This window comes from Elephantulus edwardii, unplaced genomic scaffold (assembly GCF_000299155.1).
Source record: "Elephantulus edwardii isolate Elephantulus edwardi_28Jun2011 unplaced genomic scaffold, EleEdw1.0 scaffold00002, whole genome shotgun sequence".
NCBI lineage: Eukaryota > Metazoa > Chordata > Mammalia > Macroscelidea > Macroscelididae > Elephantulus > Elephantulus edwardii.
Window position 1 is genome coordinate 44,119,196 of NW_006399752.1, and position 22,378 is coordinate 44,141,573.

Below are 22,378 nucleotides of genomic sequence, written 5' to 3' on the forward strand. Positions count from 1 at the left end.
CTTCCACCTGGTGCCCTCTCCTGGCACAGCCCCCACTGGACTGGATCTCATGGCTCCTGTCCCTGCACATGGGTGACACTGTTGTTGGTGTTGTTAGGTGCTGTCTGGTCAACGCCTGTGCACGGCAGAACGAAGCATTGCCCGTTCCTTCTTTAATTTCACAAGCATTGCTATGTTAGTGCCCAATGTTCTAGCAACTGGGCCAGTTCACCTCGCTGAGAGGTGCCTGCCTTCCCTGACCCTCTACCTAGTATGAAGCCCTTCTCTGGGGAATGGTCTCCCTTGGCAATGTCCACACTATGCAAGATGAAGTCTCACCTCCCACACTTCTAAGGAACATTCTGGATCTTGGCATTTCTACCAAGATAGACTTGTCTGTTCTTTTGGCAGTCCATAATATATTCAACATTCTTTGCCAATACTGTAATTAAAAGGCATTAATTGTTCTTTTGTCTTAATTGTTCATTGTCTAGCTTTCACATACATATGAGGTGATTTGAAATACCATGCCTGTGGTCAGATACACCTTAGTCTTGAGTGTGACATCCTTGGTTTTGATGACTGTGAAGAGGGCTTCTGCAGCAGTTTTGCCCAAGGCAATTTGTTCTTGGCTGCAGCTGCTGTGGGTGTGGATTGCAGATCGATCCAAGAAAAAGGAAATCTTTCACAACTCCAGTCTTTTATCCATTTACCATGATTTTGCTTATTGGTCCAGTTGAAGAAGTTTCTGTTCTCTTGATATTGAAGGGTAATCTATGAGGCTTTTAATGACTGTTTCACTGTCAGTAAGTAAAAGAGTTGTCATCTGCATCTGGTAGATTGTTAAGAAGTCTCCCTTCCTCCAAGCCTGACAGCACCTTCTTCTTCATATATTGAGCTTCTCAGATCATTTGCTCATCATAGAGAAACAGTAAGTATGGTGAAAGAACACAGCTCTGATAACACACGCCTCTTGATTTTAAACCCACAAAGTGTGCCTTTGTTCTGTCCAAAGGGCTGTGTCTTGTTCTATGTTCAGTCTCCTCATGAGTGCCAGAAAGAACCTATTTCTAAACAACACAATAAACACAGATAAGGAACATTCTTCTGCCTTTAACCAATCAAATCTTGCCACCAGCTCAGGCCACAGCTCTGCCTAGCAACTCTTGACAACACAGAGAACCCGTGGAAGAATCCTGAGAGCTTTTCAATTGTAATTTATGTTATTCTCTTAGTACACTGCACACATCCCTGCACCTTTGTTTATGTGGGTCCAGCTTCCCTCTCACCTCTCCCACCAAATCCGGGTCCACAAAGTCTGTATGACTTCTCTGAATAAGCTCCGTTCTCTGCACCCTAGAGCACCTGGCTGGACTCACCACCATCCCAGCTCCTGAAATTACCTGTTGCCCATCATCTCCCCTACTCGTACCAGGAGGCAGTCATCAGAACAGATCAAGGAATCACTGCATAGTTCAGAATCCCAAAAGGAGTGCAGTAGGGATGTGTCCTGTCTTCATACCTTTTCAATCTATATGTGGAACAGTTCAATCGGGTGGCTGGGCTCTATGAGGAGGAATGTGGCATCAGGACTGGAGACTCATTAACAACTTGCATTATGCAGATGATACAACCTTGTTTGCTGAAACTGAAGAGGACCTGAAGCACTTTCTGAGGAAAGTCAAGAATAGTAGTCTTCAATATGGATTGAAGCTCAACATCAAGAAGACAAATATTCTCACCACTGGGCCAATTGACAGCACCATGACAGATGGAGAAGAGATTGAGGTTGTTAACAGTTACAGCTTGCTTGGCTCCACAACCAACACTCTTGGCACCAGCAGTCAGGAGATCAAAAGATGAATTGCATTAGGTAAATCTGCTGTCAGAGACCTTTCCAGAGTACTGAGAAGCAACAATATCAGTCTAGAGACTAAGGTGTGCCTAATCCAGGCCATGGTCTTTGCAATTACTTGCTATGCATCAGAGAGCTGGACAATGACTAAGGATGACAGAAGAAGAATTGATGCCTTTGCATTGTGGTGCTGGAGAAGAGTCTTGAACATACCATGGACCACCAAGAGAACAAATAGATCTGGCTTGGAGAGTGTGAAACCAAGTTTCTCCTTGGCGGCTAGGATTTTGAAGCTCCATCTCACATACTTTGGGCACATGGCCAGGAGGGACCAGTCATTGGAGAAGGACATCATGCTCGGAAGGGTGGAGGGATAGCGCACGCAGGAGAGGAAGATCTTGGATGAGATGGATTGATACAGTGACTGGAGTAATGTGTGTCAATAGTAAGTGTGTCGGAGTCAGTGAGACTGTCTCAGGATAGGACAGGCTTCAGAGCTGTTGTGCATAGGGTCACTATGAGTTGCAGGCTACTCGACAGCACACAACAACAATGTCATCTCCCTACGGGGCCCTGAGGTGATTGCCCAGGGGCCTTGTCTAACTCACCTTGTTCTCCAGCATGAGCCAGGGCCCAGCCCAGAGCAGGCTTTCCACCAGCATGTGTTTGTACTTTTGCTTTGAAAACCTTCCCTTGTCTATTCTTTGTAAGGGCGGTGCATTATTCATATACTTCTAAAGGGCGGGTGGAAAGGCAAAGGACAATTTTCCGTCCCTGGAGGCTGAGTGTTTGGGCTGTGTGAATTTGTGGGCTGGGTTCATTCTTTTGTGTGTGTGTGTGAGTCAGGAATCATGTGTGTGACAGCCCCATGCGTCCTTTTTCCAGCTCAGATCCAGGAAGTACAGAGAAAAGCACTCAAGGGCCTCTGGGTCCCTCAAGGGCAGACCTCTTCCTCTGCCAATGTGACCACAGCTGCACCTCAATGTGGTAGCCACCTCCCTAGGAAGAGAGAACTTTTGTGCTGGGGTGGTCAGCCAGTGTATCCAGTCAGGCAGACCCTGACTAAGATCTCAGCTCTGCCTCTCAGCTAAGTGGGGTTGGGTTAGTGTTTCAGGTTTTTGAGTCTCAGTTCTCTCATCTGTAAAATGGGGCGAACATCACCAATCTCAGGGGAGTGTTAGAGATCAATGGAGAGGGAACGGGATGGAGATGGAGCAGAGAGTCAGAGGGGAGACAGGCAAATGCTTTAAATAAGGGTAAACAGAGGGAAAGCTCCCATCCCTTTTAGCCAGCTGGAGATGAATCTGTACCGATAGGTAACATTGTCGTAGATGGAAGAAAGTTTGAAACTGCCAACAGCTTCATCTTACTTGGATCCACAATCAAGACACTTGGTACCATCAGTCAGGAGGCTAGGAGATGTATTGCACTGGGAAAGTCAGTAGTCAGGGATCTTTCCAAATTACTGGGGAGAAATGATGTCTGTTTGAGGACTAAGGTGCTCCTAATTCAGGCCCTGGTGTCTGTCTGTCTGTTTCTTTCTCTTTTCCTCCCTCCCTCCCTCTCTCACTCCCTCTAGTTCCCTTTCTCTCTTCTGTGCTGCTGAGAGCTGGACAATGAATAAGAATGAGAGAAGAATTGATGCATGTGAACTATGGTGTTGGAGAAGAGTTCTGAATAGCCCACGGACTGCCAAAACAACAAGCAGATAAGTAACTGAGAAGATACAGCCAGAGTGCTCTTTGGTGGCGAAGATGATAAAGCTTCACCTCACACACTTTGGGTATGTTGCTGGGAGAGGTTATTCCTTGGAGAGGGACATGCCTGGAATTTGAAGGAATGACGAAGGTGAGGCAGACCCTCAACCAGGGGGGTTGACACTGTGACTGGGACAATGGGCTTGAGTGTTTCAGAGATTGTGAGGAGGGCGCAGGAAAGGACAGGGTTCAGATCTGTTGTTCACAGGATTTGCATCGTACTTGACTCAACGGCATCTAATAACAACAAGGTGAGAGAGAGAAGGGATACATGCCAACGTAAAAAAGACACTGAAAAGAAGATATGGGTCTAGAAGCTTCTAGAATTGGCTTGCTCGGGGAAAGCTCTAACAGCCCACATGATCTCAGGTGCTGCTCTCAGGGCCCAGTTTTGCTGGTCTCCCCACTTCCTCAAGCCAATCATTGGCCACCGCAATGCCAAATCAACCTTACAATACAGTGGCTCTTGGAGTGCGGTCCATGGACCAGCAGGAGTGTTTGAAAGACAGATTCTTTGGCCACCAGTGGCCTGCAGAAGAGCCCTGAGGGTGTGGTGCTTAGGGCTCAATTGCTGTCTAGAAGGTTGGAGGTTCAAAGCCGCCAGCTGCTCTGTGGGTGATTCTGTAAAGTTTACTGCTTTGGAAGTCCTGCAGAGGGAAAGTGCTCTGGGCTACAGAGTGACTATGAATTAGAGCCAAGTTGGCAGCAAAGGACTTGTTTGTTTCTTAAGGTTTTGGAGAGACGAGATAGGAAAAGTGGTTCATAGGTTGGATAAAACAGGTAACAGGTACAGAACAATGCAGACAGCCAGAATCCAGGTTAGAAGCAGGGCTCGCGCAGGAAGTCATACATCCAGCCTGAGGCTTTGTCATGGGTTAAACGGTGCCGCCCAAAAATACATGTCTGTGCTGATAACATGTGGAAGCTAAGTGGTGATCTTCATGACCTGATACACCAAACAGCTCTGAGAAAATTAAGGGTCAAGGCAGCACAACCCAAAGTAAGGGGAATTGCCCTAGGTGTGGCCTGTGATCTCACAAGAGTTGAAAAGGAAGGAAAGTGAGTCATGGGCGGCAGTGGTGGTAGAACCCAGTACCACCACGAAATGACCGCCAGGAGTGGCCTGCGTCCCTTTGGGCCTGGGACCCTGCACCAGGAAGCTGCTCGCCTGCGGAAGGCCAGGACTCACAGGACCTCTATGGAATGCCAGGCTTACATGGCTGAACAAGCTCTTCTCAGCATCGACACAGAGGGAGGGCCTTTCCCCTACAGCCAGCAGCCTGGATTTGGACTCCTTAAAAGAACAAACTTCTGTTTGTTAAAACTATCTACTTGTGGTAGCTCTGTTACAGCAGCACTGGGGTAACAAAGATAGGCCTTCTCCCTACATCACGGACCACGCTTGACCCAGTCCCCATTCCCTCTGGCCATCTAATCAGAGATGGATGTCCCATCTGATCTGGGATTTAGATTAAAGTAGGGGCTATCACCTCCATATTGTAAGGTAAAAGTTACTTCCCACTGCTGACTCTTAACTTAGGGCTTGGACCACTTACTCCTTGTCCAGGGAAGAAGCTGCTACTATGGACCTGCCAGGGTGTGTTACCTTGGTGACGGATGGGAGGGCCTGAGTCCAGATCTGTTCCCCAGGTGCTCTGGACACTCCGACTGCCTTCCTCAGGTAGCGTGTGTGGACCGCACAGGAGTTCAGGATGTACAGTGCACAAGCCAAGGCGTAGCCTCCCCAGTTAGAAACTCCTACGACAGACAGACGTTCCCATCACAGTTCTGTAAAGGGGTTCATGTGGACATCCTCCTGCCTCTGGGCAGCAGGGCTCCAACACAACACTATACAACACAACACGACACAACACGACACAACACAACAGCTCTCCAAGAATGGTCTGCAGACCAGTGGCACAGTATTACCTGGGATCTTGCTAGAACATGAATTCTAGGAGCCACAGCTCAAGCTTTGGGTCAAAAAACCCTGGGTGGGTGAGGGAGGGGGAAGGAGTCTGTTTTTATAAATCCTCCAGGAGATCCTGATGCCAGCTAAAGTTGGAGTGAACCCACCCCAGCTCTAAACCACTTGGGGCATGTTCTGTTCAAGACCACCGGAGAAGAAGACTCCTATTAGGATTGTCAGCAGTCGGAAACTCCCCCTTGTAGCTCCGGGGAAGGCGGTGTCGTCTTGCCTCGACCTCTCCAGGGTGGAAGGCAGCTCTATCACAGTTAGTATCATGTGTCTGACAACATTTTTCCTACATCACCCCTTTGCTATCAGCTAGCCCCAACATGCCCGGTTCCCGGTTTGGAAATCATATCATTGGCTCTTCTCTGAGTTCTGCTTGAGTTCTCCATGCAGTTCAAGAAGGATTGATTACAGAATTGGGAGGCGCTGGAACAATAGAGAAGAAAGACACTCAGGAGTAAGAGGAGGAGATGGAAGGCAGATTACCTCCAAGAACAACAACCTCCTTTGCTATCAGATCAGAATAACTGGATGGTACCCAACTACCTTTAATGGAAGGTTTTAATAAAAAATTCTATAGCAGCATCTTGATCCAAAGGGGGGAGATGTAGAACAGAATTTTAAATTCCAATGGGAATCCAGAGTTTCTAAAGCCATGGAGACAGGATGAATCCCTAAAACTATTACCTGGAGATAGTCTTTAAACCTCAGAACAAAAATATATCCTGAAGACTAACTAACACGGAAATTTATTTTGTTGCTATATGGGCAGTCTCCTCCTGTACAATTAACTGCCTCTGAAAACTCACTGGAGGGTCAGTTCTGACTTGATGTACACAACAACAACAACAACAACATACATGGTTGAGTCAATTCCAATGTGCAGTCACCATACAGGGGAGAGTAGAACTGTCCCATAGATTTTCCTAGACTAGAGTCTTTAAGGAAGCAGATCACCTGGTTTTTTTCTCCTGTGGAGCCACTGATGGGTTTGAATTTCCCACCTTTCAGTTAGCACCCAAGTGTTCATTAACCCTAAATTTCCAAAGACAATGACATGGTAAAGTGGAGAAGCACAGAGCATCTTGTGACCTGATATCCTTTGATCTCAGTAAACAGGGAAGAGTAGGGTTCAATCAATCAGGTTAAGATTAGTCAATGGTTGATCTTCACTTCTCCCTCTTCTTGTAGCTTGCTGTTGTTGTTATGTGCTTTCCAGGGGATTATCACTGGCAGCAATCGTACGAACAGCGGCTCTGAACCTTGCTCTATCCTGAGCCAACCTCACTGTCTGACTCACCTAACCTCATTGACATAGTTACTGTGCCAATTCATCTCATCTAGGGTCTTCCTCTTCTGCAGGGACTCTCTACCCTTCCAAGAATAATGTTCTTCTCCAAGAAATGGCCTCTTCTGGCAACATTCCTAAAACATGTAAGATGGACCTTCAAAATCCTTGCCTCTAAGGAACTACCTGTTTTCACCCTCTCCAGGACAGACCTGTTTGTTCTTTTGGCAATCCATAGTGTGTTTAATACTCTTCTCCAACACCATTCAAAGGTATAAATTCTTCTTCTGTCATCCTTAGCCATTGTCCAGCTAAATGCCTAGCAAGCCATTGAGAAGACCATAGCCTGGATCAAGTGGACCTTACTCTCTAGACTGACATCATAGCCCATTAGCACTCTGGAGAGCTCTCAAACAGCAGATTTTCTCAATGCAATTCATCTTCTGATTTCTTGACTGCTGGTGCCAAGGGCATTAACTGTAGATCCAAGCAAGATTAAATCATTAGCAACTGCAATCTTTTCTCCATCTGTCACGATGCTGTCTATTGGCCTGGCAGTTTGGATCTTTGTCTTCTTGATGTTGAGATGCAAACTATATTGAAGACTGCAATCCTTGATCTTCTGCAGCAAACACTGCAAGTCTTCCTCAGTGAGCAAGGTTTTGCCAGCTGCATAACGCAGGTTGTTGATGAGTCTTCCTCCAATCCTGATGCCACATTCTTCTTCATAAAGTCCAGCTTCTCAAATGAGCTATCTATTCGGCATATAGACTGAAAAGGTATTGAGAAAGGATACATCCCTCATACACTCCTTTCTTGATTTTGAACCATGCAGTGCTTCCTTGCTCTGTTGGGACAACAGCTTCCCAGGCTAGGTATAGCTTGTGGCTCAGTGGTAAGAAATTGTGCTGCCAACAGTAAGACATGTGGTTCAAATCTATCAGCTGCTCAGTAGGAGAAAAAGGGGCAATCTTCTCCCGTGAGATTGGAATTCCTCTGCTGGGTCTTCTGTGGGTTTATCAAGAGTTGATGACAATGAGATAATGGTGATTTGTCTTTATAGGCTCAGTGTACTGAGGATTTTTGGAGCCATGTGACTTTTTTTGTCTTCTTTTTGGAGCCATATGCTTTTCCCCCCTTTTCTTCCTGGAATCAAAATGGACTACCTGCACTTAGGAGCTCTGGTGGCCTAGTGGTAAGAAACTGCACTGCAATCCCAAAGGCATGTGGTTCCTGTCCACCACTGCCCTGCAGAAGAAGGACGGGCAATCCCCTCCTGTGTGATTTACTGCCTCTGAAAGTTCACTGGAGGGTCAGCTATGGGTCAGTTCTGGCTTGATGGTAAACAACAATACATGCAAAAGTCTTCATGGTGATATGTGTTATGTGTTGGTTTGCTGATGGAAAGGTCAGCGGTTTGAATCCTTTAGCTGAACCAAAAACGAGGCAGTCTTCTCAAAGAAATGCACAGCCTAGAAACTGAAGAAAAGGTTCCGAGTCCAAATCAAGTCCAGCAGTAGGTTTGGTGTCTCTGATTTACATGCATATACAGAAGTTTGGTGTTATAATGCATTATGTAATACAGAAGTTTGGTGTTATAATGCATTATGTAACGGGCTGCTAACTGAAAGGTCTGTAGTGTGAATCCACCAGCTGCTCTGTAGGATGAGATGAGATAATCTTCTCCAGTAAAGATTTCTAGCCTCAGAAACCCAAGGCAGGGTCACCATGACTCCATCGACTCAATGACAGTGGGGTGACAGGCATGCAGGAAAACTGCTCAGAAGACAGTCCACATTCATGTTTCATTGTTTGATTGTTGTTTTACCAACACAAAGCCCTCTGTCTTTAGGACAGAGTAGCTCAAAATCTCTCTTGAAGGAGATCCAAATATGCAGGTCTTCACTGGTGCTCCAATACCAGACAACAGCTCTCCCCTTTGCAGGAGCCACACTGTCTTTGGGGGACTCCACTGTGTCAAAGGGAGCTCCAGTGGCCTAGCGATAAGAAGTTGCACTGCCAACCCAAAGGCACACAGTTCGAGTGCACCCTCTGCTCCGCGGAACAAAGACGGGCAATCTCCTCCTGTGCTGTTTACAGCTACGAATCGGTTCCAACTCCAGGCCAAACAAATACTGTTAAAGCAGGAGCCCTGGTGGCACAGGGCACAGCACATCAGACTGCTAACTAAAAAGGCAGTTCCAATCTACCAGTTGTTTCAAGGGAGAAAAGCGAGCCTTCTCCTCCAGCGAGAAGCTACAGCCTTGGAAACTGATGGGAGATAATAGAGGTCCAGGAAACAGTGGGCGTGGTTAACCACCTCAGAAAGGGGGCTGGTCCACCTAAGTCAGGGTGGAGTCAGGAGCTCCAGGCTATTTTAATCAGGAGGTGGACAGGACACAGGGAGAGGGGAACACAGGTAAGAGGAGGGGAGCTGAGCAGACTCTGGGCTCCTCCAAACACAGCTAAGGCTGTTCTTTCCTCTATCTACTGGAGGCATTGCTGAGGAGAGAGGGAGCCGGTGAGCACCAGTCTGGAGAGGCCAGGTCAGCTCCCCCCTCATGTCCTCCCACTCTAGCACCCTCAGAATGCTTCGCATATTCAGCACAGTCTGGTGATCTCTTTTTTAGGGGTTCACTAGCAGTCTCCCAACATACAAACTTGAGCTCTGTGCTGCAGGAACCGTATTGTCCCCTGTTGGAACTTGAAGACGTTGAACACAGCCTCACACCCATGTCACTTAATAAGCGTTTGTTGAATGACTTAGTGAGAGTTTCCTAGCCCAATGTCCTACAGGGGAGAATGAGATTCCCCTCAGGCCTGGTTCTGGGCCGGACCATCCCCAGATGGTCAGACCTGACGGATACCTATGGACGGACGCACCTGCGATGACAGCAAAGTCGGCCTCCACGTCACAGGCGATGACAGCCCCATTTCGTATGTGAGTCCTCACGGCCTGCTTGACTTTGCCCATTCCGAGCTCGTTACCGCCATCACCGACCCCTGGAGGGAAGGGAAACTGAGTCAGTGGGCAGGACTGAGGGTACCCAGGGTGGGGGGCAAGTCATATCCTTCCCTCCACTTCCCATCTCTCTCTCTCTCTCTCTCACACACACACACACACAAACACACACACACACACACACACACACACACACACACAGAGACACGCACGCACGCCTTGTTGCCTCTGGGCAGGCAAAGCTCGGCTATGGGTATATTTTCACACCACCAGGCAATGTGTTCAGCGCTCAGGTCTTATAGATATTTGTCTGATTAAAAGTGAGTGGGAGTTTAGACCCTCTCACCCTGAGGATGGGCATCTCTCTCTCCCATCGGGTCAGCTCTTCCCTCACACGGAGATGGATCTATGTTGGAGTTTGCTGGCCCAGCGGACACGCAGCCCAGGTGGCTCTCAGAGTCTTCTCTTGAGTGAGGCCTGCTCAGGGAGGGTGATGAGGCCCTGGGTCTACTAGTGGTCACACAGAACCCCAGCCACAGGGACATGGCGACCACTGTTAGTGCCTGATTAAATTTAAGAAGACATTGGGTTAACTCATTAAAGGAGAAGTACTGTCTGATTCCACCTCCAAGAGATATGATAAGGATAGACTAAAACAGAGACAGAGAGCGAGCAGATCAAGGGTACTGGGAGGGGGGAGAAGAGGGGGTTACTACTAAAGGTGAGGAAGGAAGTTCAGCATTTTCATAGAATCCGAACCCAGAGGTTGAGGTGGTGGCTCAAGCCATCACCCCGAGATAACTGAACCTTGAGGAAACAGATTTCCTAAAAGTCAAACAAGAAACCAGAACTAAACCAAATCCACTCAAGTCAATACTGACTCCTTGTTAGTAGGTAAGGAGCTGTGCTGCCAATCCAAAGGCAGGTAGTTTGAATCCACCAGCTGCTCCATGATAGAAAGATGGGAAGTCTCCTCCTGTGCAATTTACTTTCTCCAGAAACTCACTGGAGGGTCATTTATGAGTCAGATCCAACTCGACAGTACACAACAAGTGAGAAATGGGTTTCCAAGGTTGTCATAGAAGCAGACTGACTCCTCTTCCTCCAGAGAAGCCCCTGGTGGATTTGAACTGCTGATCTTCTGGCTAGCAGTCAAGTACTTAATTATTATGCTACCAGGGCTCCTCAAGTCAGATGCTGGTCTAGTTGAATTAGTATAACACATTTTCTTTCGGGTGTGGGGAACTCTGGTGGCATAGTCTATGGGAGTTGTACAAAGGTGGTATCTGGCAATTCAAATCCACCAGCAATGGCTTTGAGGGAGGAAAAGGGACAATCTTCTCCCATGTGATTTGCAGCCTTGGAAATACAATGGAGAGCGACCCAGCTATCTATGGTCCTAACCCAACAGCAAAGACTTTGAGCTTCTGAGTATGAGTCAGAAATGTAAGGAGCTCTGATGGTGTAGTGTCTAATGTATTGGGTTGCTAACTAAAAGGTCAGTGGTTTGAATCTACCAGCTGATCCACAGGAAAGATGGAAATTTTCCTCCTGGGAAGAGTCAGAGCTTCAGAAAGCCAATGGAAGGTTGTGATGAGTCCAGACTCAATGGCACAAAAGCCATTTGACAAAATCCAAGATCTCTTCCTGAAAAAGACACTCAGCCAAATTGGAATAGAAGGGAATTTCCCCAATATAGTAAAAAGTATATATGCAAAACAAAGAGCCAATATAATTATCAATGGAGAAAGACCAAAAGCATTTTCTTTGTGAATAAGGAACAAACAAGGATGCCCTCTATCACTACTTCTATCCAATATTGTATTGAAAGTGTTTGCCAGGGCAATATGACAAGAGAAGGAAATAAAAGACATCCAGATTGGCGAAGAGAGAGTTAAACTATCACTATATACAGATGATATCATAGTATACACAGAAAACCTCAGGGACTCAGCGAAAAAAAAAGTTAGAGCTAGTATAGTAGAGTGGCAGGATATAAGATCAATATCCAAAAATCAATGGGATTCCTCTACAGTAACAAAGAGAACTCAGAGAAGGAAACCAAGAAAACAATACCATTTATAATAGCCAACCACAAATTGAGATGCTTGGGCGTGAACCTAATTAGAGACACAAAAGACCTATACAAAGAAAACTAGAGAACACTCCTTTGAGAAGGGGAAAATGTTCCCTGTTCATGGATAGGAAGACTCAATATTGTGAAAATGACAATCCTACCAAAATCAATCTACATGTTCAGTGCAATCCCAATGTTGTTGTTGTTGTTATGTGCCATCGAGTCGTTTTCGACTCATAGCGACCCTATGAACAACAGCCCTAAACCCTGCTCTATCCTGCGCCAACCGCACTGCCTCTGACACACCCATCCCGATTACCCCAGTCACCAAATCAATCCATCTCTTAGAGGGTCTTCCCCTCCTGCGCCTCCCTCCACCCTCCCAAGCATGATGTCCCTCTCCAAGGACCCGTCCCTCCTGGCAACATGTCCAAAGTATGTCAGACGAAGCCCCAGAATCCTTGCCTCCAAGAAGCAGCTTGGTTTAATCCTCTCCAAGATGAATCTGTTTGTTTCCCTGGCAGTCCATGGTACATTCAGTACTCTTCTCCAGCACCACAGCTCAAAAGCATCCACTCTCCTTCTGTCCTCCCTAGTCATTGTCCAACTCTCTGATGCATAACAAGCGATTGCAAATACCATGGCCTGTATCAGGCGCCCCTTAGTCTCCAGAGAGACACTGCTGCTCCTGAGTACTTTAGAGAGGTCCCTAACAGCAGACTTTCCCATCGCGATACGCTTTTTGATTTCCTGACTGCTGGTGCCAAGAGTGTTGACTGTGGAGCCGAGCAAACTGAAGCTATGAACAATCTCAATCTCTTCGCCATCCGTCCTGACGCTGCCAATTGGTCCAGTGGTGAGAATCTTTGTCTTCTTGACATTGAGCCTCAGTCCATACTGAAGGCTGCAGTCCCTGACCCTTCGCAGCAAGTGCATGAGGTCCTCCTCAGTTTTAGCAAGCAGGGTTGTGTCATCTGCATAACACAGATTGTTAATAGATCTTCCACCAATCCTGATGCCACAATTCTCCTCATAGAGCCCAGCTTCTCGGATAATCTGCTCTGCATACATGTTGAAAAGGTATGGAGACAGGATGCATCCCTGGCGTACACCCTTCCCAATTTTGAACCATGCAGTGTTACCCTGCTCTGTTCTGACTACTGCCTCTTGGTCCAAGTACAGGTTTCGCGTTAGCACAATTAAATGTTCTGGGATTCCCATTCTTCTCAGAGTCAGCCATAGTTTGTTATGATCCACACAGTCAAATGCCTTTGCATAATCAATGAAACACAGATAGACATTCTTCTGGTATTCTCTGCTTTCAGCCAAGATCCATCTAACATCAGCAACAATATCCCTAGTACCACGACCCCTTCTAAACCCAGCCTGGACTTCCAGCAGTTCTCTGCTGATGTGCTGTTCTAATCGTTTTTGAATAACCTTCAGTAGAATCTTGCTTGCATGTGAAATCAATGACACTGTTCTGTAGTTTCCATACTCAGTTGGGTCACATTTCTTTGGAATGGGAACAAATATAGATCTCTTCCAGTCAGTTGGCCAAGTGGTTGTTCTCCAGATTTCTTGGCACAACTTGGTGAGCACATCCAGCAATCCCAATACAGATACCAAATTCATTTTTCAAGGAGATTGAAAAGGAAATTGTCATTTGGAGAGGAAAAAGACCTCAACTAAACAAAGTACTTCTAAAGAACAAAAATGAGTGGGAGGCATAGCACTCCCTGACCTCAAAACGTACTACACAGCGGTAGTAACCAAAATAGCATGGGACTGGTACAGTGACAGGCACATAGACCAATGGAACAGAATTGAGAACCCAGAAATAGACCCAACTATCTATGGTCAACTGATATTCGACAAGGAAATAAAACCTATAAAATGGGGAAATGACAACTTCTTCAACAAATGGTGCTGGCAAAACTGGACTGCTACCTATAGAAAGCTGAAACAGGATCCACATCTTACACCATGCACAAAAATCAACTCCATGTGGATCAAACACCTGGGACTAAAGCCCCAAACCATAAAGTTCATCAGGGGCAAACTGGGATCAAGCTTAGAAGGCCTAGTGTACAGTATAAAGAGACTGCCAAATACAGCCAGAAATGAACAATCTGGAGATGATAAAATTAATGAATGGGACCTTCAAAAGACAAAATCCCTATGTGCATAAAAAACTTTTTCCAACAGAGTGAAAAGAAAACCTACTGACTGGGAAAAAACATATGGCAACACCATTTCAGACAAGGGTCTCATATCAAAAGTTTTTAGAATCCTACATGACCTCTACAAGAAAAAGAGTGATAACCCAATTACAAAATGGGCAAAAGACATGGAAAGACTTTTCAGAGGAAGACATTCAGATGGCCAACAGACACATTTAGAAATGCTCAAAATCACTGGCAATAAGAGAGATACAAATAAAAATCATAGTGCGATACCACTTCACTCCAGTAGCAGTGGCAAAGTTTAACAGTAATTAAAAAGTAATAAATGTTGGAGAGGATGTGGTGAAATAAGATCTCTTATACATTGTTGGTGGGATTATAAAAAGGTACAACCACTCTGGAAGGCAGTTTGGTGTTTCCTCAAAAAGCTGAACACAGAAATTCCATACGACCTAGCTCTTCCACTGCTTGGGATATACCCCGAACGAATGAGAACTGAGGCACAAACGGAGACTTGTACACCAATGTTCACAGCAGTGTTACTCACCATCGCAAGAACATGGAAACAGCCCAAATGTCCAATCATGAAGAAATGGATTGAGAAATTATGGTACGTTCACACGGTAGAATACTACACAACATGCAGGAGAAATGATTTTGTAAATTACTACCAATCTTGTGAGGAACTGGACAGCATTATGCTAAGTGACATCAGGACTGGTGGAAGATCCATCAACAATCTGCATTATGTAGATAATGCAACCTTGCTTGCTGAAACTGAAGAGGACCTAAAGCACTTGCTGCAGAAGGTCTAGGACTGCAGCCTTCAATATGGATTGAAACTCAGCATCAAGAAAACAAGGATTTTCACCACTGGGCCAATTGGCAGCACTGTGATAGATGGTGAAGAGATTGAGATTGTTAACAGCTTTAGTTTGCTTGGCTCCACAATCAACACTGGTACCAGCAGTCAGAAAATAAAAAGTCAAATTGCACTGGGAAAGTCTGCTGTCAGGGAACTCTTCAAAGTACTGAAGAGCAATGATGTCAGTCTGGAGAGCAGGGGTACACCTGATCCAGGCCCTAGTCTTTGCAATTACTTGCTATGCATCAGCAAGCTGGACAATGACTAGGGATGATAGAAGGAGAATTGATGCCTTTGAGCTATGGTGCTGGAGAAGAGCATTGAATATACCATGGACTGCTAGGAGAACAAACAAGTTCATCATAAAGAGAGTAAAGCCAAGCTGCCCCTTGGAGGCAAGGATTCTGAATCTTTGTCTGACATACTTTGGACATGTTGCAAGGTGGGACCAGTCCTCGGAGAGGGACGTCATGCTTGAGAGGGAGGAGAGACAGCGCAGGAGAGGAAGACCCTCGAGGAGATGGAGGAGATGAATTGACTCAGTGACTGGGGTAATGGAGGTAAGTGTGTCAGAGACAGTGAGATTGGCACAGGGCATAGCAGGGTTTAGGGCTGTTGTACATGGGGTTACTATGAGTCCCAGGTGACTCGATGGCACATAACAACAACAACAACAACAAAAGTATATATTACACTACAATAAAAGAAATCTTAGTGATTTTTACCACCTAGGAAATCCAAGGGAGCAGTTCTATTTCATCATATAGGGGTTTCTCAGGAGTTTTAATGGACTAGTTTATAACATCAACAGTGACCCCCCCCCTCCACTATTCAGATGAACAAACCCTCTCGTGCTGATTACCCATCTCTAGATAGTGGAGAAGATAGTGGAGACAGGGGAGTTTTGATGAATGTCTTTGAAATGCTAACCACCCATCCCTAGAGTCTTTTCCTGCTTGTTTGTTTGTTTGATCTTGCCAAGGAATCCCTTCAGACTCCACAGTTTCAGAAGATGTAATCTTTGAGGAAGGAACCGTGGTGGTCCAGCGGTTAAGCTCTAGGCTGCTAGTTAAAAGCTCAGCAGTTTGAACTATCAGCCACTTGAATGGAGGAAGATGAGGTCATCCTCTTTTGTAAAGATTTACAGTCTCCTATGTCAGATGTATCCTGGCTGAAAGCAGAAAATAAGAGAAGAATGTCTATCTGTGTTTTATTGATTATGCAAAGACATTTGACTGTGTGGATTACAACAAACTATGGATAACATTGAGAAGAATGGGGATCCCAGAACACTTAATTATGCTCGTGTGAAATCTATACCTAGATTAAGAATCTATTACCTGAACAGGACAAAACAACACTGTCTGGTTTAAAATAGGGAAGGGTGTGTGTCAGGGCTGTATCCTTTCTCCATACCTATTCAATCTGTATGCCAAACAAATAATACGTGAAGCTGGACTCTATGAAGAAGAACGGAGGGAGATTCATCAACATCCTATAATATGCAGATGACACAGCCTTGTTTGCTGAAAGCCAAGAGGGACCTGAAGCACTTGTTGCCAAAGATCAAAGACCTTCAAAAGATCCTTCAATAGGGGCTGCATCTTGATATCAAGAAGACACTAGGTCAGTGGAAACATCATGGTAGATGGAGAAAGGATTGAAACTGTTAATGATTTTGTCTTGCCTGGATCCACAATCAACACCCTTGGTACCAGGATTCAAGAGATAAGGAGACGTATTGCTTTGGGCAAATCTGCTGTCAGGGACCTTTCCAAAATACTGAAGAGCAGTGATGTCAGTTTCAAGACTAAGGTACATCGGATTCAGGCCATGGTCTTTTCAATTACTTGCAATGCATCTCAGAGCTGGACAGTGACTAAGGATGACAGAGAATTGATGCCTTTGAGCTGTGGTGTTAGAGAAGAGTACTGAGTATCCTCTGGATGGCCAAAAGGATGAACAGTTACGTCTTGGAAAATGTACAGCCAGAGTGCTCCTGGGAAGCAAAGATGACAAAGCTTCTTCTCTCATATTTTGGACATGTTGCTAGGAGAAGCTATTCTTTGGAAAAAGATATGCTTAAAAGTCTGGAAAGTGAGTGAAAGAGAAGAAGACCTCCTCCATGATGGATTGACGCGGTGTCTGCAGCAAAGGGCTCGAGTGTATCAGAGATGATGAGGATGGCACAGGATGGGCTGGGATTCTACCTGTCATTCATACAGTTGCTGTGAATTGTACTCAATGATACCTAACAACTATATGTTTCTCTATGCCCCGTGGAGGCAACAATGATAAAATTTCATCTCACATTCTTTAGTCATGTCTCTAGGAAAGGTTATTTCTTGAAGAACATCATGCTTGGGAAGGTGGAAGGATGGTGAAGGAGAGAAAGACCCTTAATCAGGTGGACTGACACAGTGACTGCAGCAGTGGGCTCAAGGGTGTCGGAGATCCTGAGGCTGACGCAGGATAGGACAGGGTTCAAGGTCGCTATGAGTTGTACCTGACTTGATGGCATCTATGAACAAACAAGAGAGTATGTCAATGATGTGGGCTCTGGTTGCCTAGAAGCAAGAAGCTGCAGTACAACCCCAAAGGCACATGGTTCAAATCCACCAGCTGCCCCACGGGAGAAGGATGAGCAATCTCCTCCCTTGCCATTTACTGCCTCTGAAAACCCAGAGGAGGGTCTACTATGTGGCAGACCCTATTCTATGACACACAGCATGGTCACTGTGATTCGGAAGTGACCTGACAGCAGTAGGATTTGGGCCCAAGTGGCACATTGGCTAAGAGCTGACCGCTGACCCGAAGGCTGGTGGTTTGATCCCATAAGGCTCTCTGTTGTAGAATGATGCAGCCACCAGCGACCTGCTTCTGTAAAGATTAGAGCCTCAGAAAGCCGAGGGGCCAGTTCAGAGTTATAAGGCAAGCTTGGCCTTACTTGTGCTGTGGTGCTGGTGGACTGTCACATTAGAGGTGACGGCTGACCCTCCTCAGGTTTCTGAGGCAGTAAATCGCACGAGAGTTGGCTGCCCATCTTTCTCCTTTGGAGCACCTGGTGGACTCAAACCATGTACCTCAGGATTGAATGCACAATTCCTTACCACTAAGCCCCGGGAGTTCCCTTTCTCGTGCTTACGTACTAATAAATGTGTTTTGGAGTTTGTGCATCCAGGGCGCTCCTTGGAGGAGGCAAGGATGGTGAAAGTTCATCTCACATACTTTGGGCATATTGGCAGGTGAGGCCAGTTCTAGGAAGAGGACAGCATGCTGGGAAGAGTGAAGGTGAGCAAAAGAGAGATGACTGTCACTGAGGCGGGTGACGCAGTGACTGCAAAGGTGGGCTGGAGCGTGACAGGGTCTGAGGATGGTAAACGGACAGGGTAAATTTTCAGTCTATTGTTCGTAGGGTGGTTACAAGTCATCAGTGGCACCAACTACAACCCCCACAGAGTGGGCATATGTGTTGTTATTATTATTATTATTATTATTATTTTATCATCATCATCATTATTATTATTAATGAAAATTTACATAGACTTTGAGTTTCCATTCATTCATTGTTGCACTTTTCTCCCTGCCCACCCGTCCCCTCCAGTTCGTTCTTCTCTTTGAAAAGTAAAAGAAAAATTCTTTTATTGTTATACAATCCCTCCCCCCAAGTCCACAGCACTGTGAAGCCCTAGTTCTGGACTCCTGTCATGACAATAATTCCTAATCATATACCTCTCAAAAACAGTCCTCTCATCTGTGTCAATGCAGTATACATAATTTAGCCTGTATGGTTGCATTTTGTGCTTGCTTGCTACGAGAGCGAGGACCGCGTGGAAGAACTCTGTCTAGGAACGGTGTTCACTGTGAGATGGGGAGGACAGGATGAGGGGTCATTGTCAGAGCCGATGTGTCTCCAGCACCAGGCACGTGGGCCTGGCCATGGAACAAGCCTGCTCTGAATGACCACAGACCGGCTGAGTTCAGGGCCTGGGCAGGGTGGCCTCTCAGTCCCTGGCCGAGTGAGCGCACACAGAGAAGGACACGCCTGGCATCGCCCTGCACTTGGACCTTAGCTATTTCTGTCTCTGCTTTGTTTGCTTTGAGCACTGTCCTTTGCACTCCATAACCGTTCTGGCTGGTGGCTCCGAGCCACCTGGCTCCTGGGCGGTGAGAAGGTGTGGACTTAACCGGGGGCCTCAATTACCCGAGTGCTACATCACAACCTGGCAGCTGCCTGGAAACTGAGAAAAAGTGTTTCCTGCTTGTTTCTTTCTTTTAACTTTTTATTGTGATTTTGGTGAAAGTTCATGGAATAAGTTAATTTTCCATTCAACAATTCATATACCTTTTAATTCATGACATTGATTATAATTCCCAGGTCATACCAGCTTCGTCCTGATTTCTCCCTTTCTTTTCCATTTTCATTTATGCTTCTTTCCTATCACTTTCTACCTCCTCAGTGTTGTTGTTGTTGTTGTTAGGTGCCATCAAGTCAAGGACGGCTCCTAGTGACCCCGTGGACAACAGATCTGAACCCTGTGCTGCGCTGCGCCGTCCTCATCATCCCTGACACAGCTGAACCCCCTGACGCAGACCCTGCTGATTCTCCACCTTTCCAAGCAGCACGTCCCTCTCCGAGTAGTAGCCTCTCCTAACATATGCCCAAAGTATGTGGTACGAAGCATCGCCATCCTTGCCTCCAAGAAGCACTCTGGCAACACTTTCTCCAACTCATAGCTGTTTGTTCTTTTGAGAGTCCATGAATAGTCAGTGCTCTCTCCTAAGGCATCAGTTCTTCTGTCGTCCTTATTCACTGACCAGCTCTCAGATGCACAGCAAGTGATGGAACAGACCTGAACAAGGCACACCTTGGTCTTTCCCCCCACCTCAAGTTTTACATTATTATGTAGTGTAAGTTCCAACACGATACACCGATGTGATTTCATGCATTTAGGGAAGAAACATATCCTTGTTAAGTGGGAAGTTGTGCGGATGGCTTCTGGAAGACCTTCATTCTAAGCAGCTTTTTAAAAAAGAATTTCATTTAGAAGTCAGGGCCTTCTTTCTTCAGTTTGCTGTCATCCACATTCACTGAGTAGAACTTGTATTGATCATTGGAGCCTAGTTTGTTCCATGGTTCTAGGTTCTTCTTTCTGTCCCAAGAGACATCTGGATTAAAAAATGCCAGACGCATGACATACGACCCTGCTCCAGTACCTCCAGCTCCAATGAACACAAAGAGAGGTAGGGATCAAGCTTGGGTGCTTCTTGGCTTGACCGAGGATCTGGGAGAGCATGTTTGCAGCAGGTCCCTCCCGTGTGGAAGGAGAGGATGTGTAAAGTTAACAGGCCTTGGAAACAGCACTCTCTGCAAAAGTGCAGGTGTACAGTGTCACTCTGGATCTCCTACCTGAAAGACCACACCTTGGTCTTTAAACTAACATCATTAGTTCTCAGTATTTGGAGAGGTCCCTGATGGCCGACTTTCCCAGTACAATATCTCTCCTGAACTTCCGGTTGCTGATACCAAAGGTGTTTTTTATAGATCCAAGTGAGATGAAACTGTTGGCAGTTTCAGTCTTTTCTCCATGTATCATGATGTAGCCTGTTGGCCCAGTGGAAAGGCTCTTTGTTTTTTTGATGTTGAGATGTAATCCACCTTGAAGGCTGTGGTCTTTGGTTTTTTTGCAGCAAGTGTTTCAAGTCTTCCTCACTTTCAGCAAGTGAGTTTGTGTCCTCTGCATAACTCAGGTTGTTTACGAGTCTTCTTCTTTTTTAAAAAAAAATTATTTTATTTCATTATTTTTTTGTGTGTACCGTCAAATCAGATCTGACTGGTACAGGAGGAGATTGTTCCTCCTTCTTCAGCAGAGCATCTGGTGGATTCGAACCATCCATCTCTGAGATTGGAGTCTTCTTCTGGTCTTGATGTGATGCTCTTCTTCCCAGAGTTTTCTGAGCTTTATCACTGAGCAAACAGTACCCTTTGAGCTTGTGTGATTGCTTGTTCTAAGGAATAAACACCACCTCCCCTCTCCCTGCAGTGGGACTGAGAAAACTGAGGAAGGTTTTGATGGGGCACAAAAGGAAGCCAGGGTTCAGAGAGGAGATGGCCCTGCTTGGCAGGGCAGTGCCCAGGCCAGTCACCCAGAGCAGGCCCAGGGGTCCATGGAAGACCAGCTCTGCCCATTTTCTCAGTGATCTGGGGGCATCCCAGGAGAGGGATGCACCCTCTGGCTGTTCGTCCAGCTCCTGCCTGCCCTGTGGGCCCAAACACCCCTTCCTAACCCACCCTAGTTACTCCAGCCCTGGTGCCCCAGGCAGTAGGGCAGGACAGGAAGTGTGAATGCAGCCTCTTTCTGTGCACCCACCCAGGGCCTCTTCTGGGAAAAAGCTGGGCTCTTTGCAGAAATGTGCTCATGGCCTGCAGGCTTTCATTGTCTCCTGAAAACCTCAAAAAGCCAAGGGAGGCTAATGAGTCTGGGAAATGGTGGAGCTGTTTGAGTGGAGAGGGCAGAAAACAGAACAAACAAGCCTAATTACCCAGCTCCCCATCACCCCCAAAGGAGCACCCTGGCTCCCTTAGGGAGTCACACTAAGCAGTTTGGGAAATTCATAAAGGCAGCACATGCCCAAGAGACGAGTGATGGCAGGGAGGGAAGGGCAACAATGAATGAATGGAAACCTAAAGACTGTAAATTTTCATTAAAAGGAATCATCATCATCATCATCGTCAAAGAGATGAGCGATGGGCTGGGGGCTGGGAGCCAGCCGTCAGCATCACCTAGCTGGGCTCCTGGAAGGGTCTGTGCCAGACAAGTCATCTACCTGCCTGTCTGCTCCGCAGATAATGAAAAGGATTAAACAGCACGATGGATGTGAAAACTCTTCCTGGATGTTAACATTCTGCACAGCGAGAAGTTAGACTATTCCATTATTAATGAGAGAGATAGTGTACTAACTGTGCATTTAAGGTCCATTTACAGGGGCATCTAATGCTCCCACCGTGCCCTCACTTACCAGTCGACGAGATTCCTGGGAGCTTCTTAGCTGCGAGGAAAAGGTCATCGATGGGGTCAACCAGATGCTTGATGTTCATCTTCCTCGCGTTGTAGTAGTTTCCGTCAGCGGCCCTTCCTGCTCGTTCGATGGCCACCAGATGGTCAAACCTGCAGGCCAGGGTACAGGGCTGTCCAGTTAGTCTGTCCAGGGCGTCAGTCATCGGGTGCTGCCATGCTGGAAATGCCACAAGGGGCTGGCTTTGACAAACAGTACATTCTCGTTTAAATCACACAAGAGGAGATAGCCCATCCTTATCCCCAGGTAGCAGCTGGTGGGTTTGAACTGCGTGCCTTTGGGATTGCAGAGCAGCTTCTTACTACTAGGCCACCAGAGCTCCATTTCTCACTGGAGGAGGCCAGAAGTCTGATTTCA

At 46.3% G+C, this 22,378-nt stretch overlaps 1 protein-coding gene across 1 annotated transcript in view; it reads right to left on the reverse strand.

Annotated features, from left to right (window-relative positions):
• The window catches only part of LOC102847758 (chromosome unknown open reading frame, human C14orf159), a 95,707-nt gene that overhangs the window by 24,460 nt on the left and 48,869 nt on the right, over positions 1-22,378 (reverse strand). Inside the window, exons 9-11 of the mRNA XM_006879215.1 lie at positions 21,965-22,113; positions 9,738-9,857; positions 5,198-5,349 (exon numbers count right to left, since the gene is read on the reverse strand). Coding sequence (XP_006879277.1) covers positions 5,198-5,349; positions 9,738-9,857; positions 21,965-22,113 — 421 coding nt within the window. The remainder of the gene's footprint in view (positions 1-5,197; positions 5,350-9,737; positions 9,858-21,964; positions 22,114-22,378) is intronic.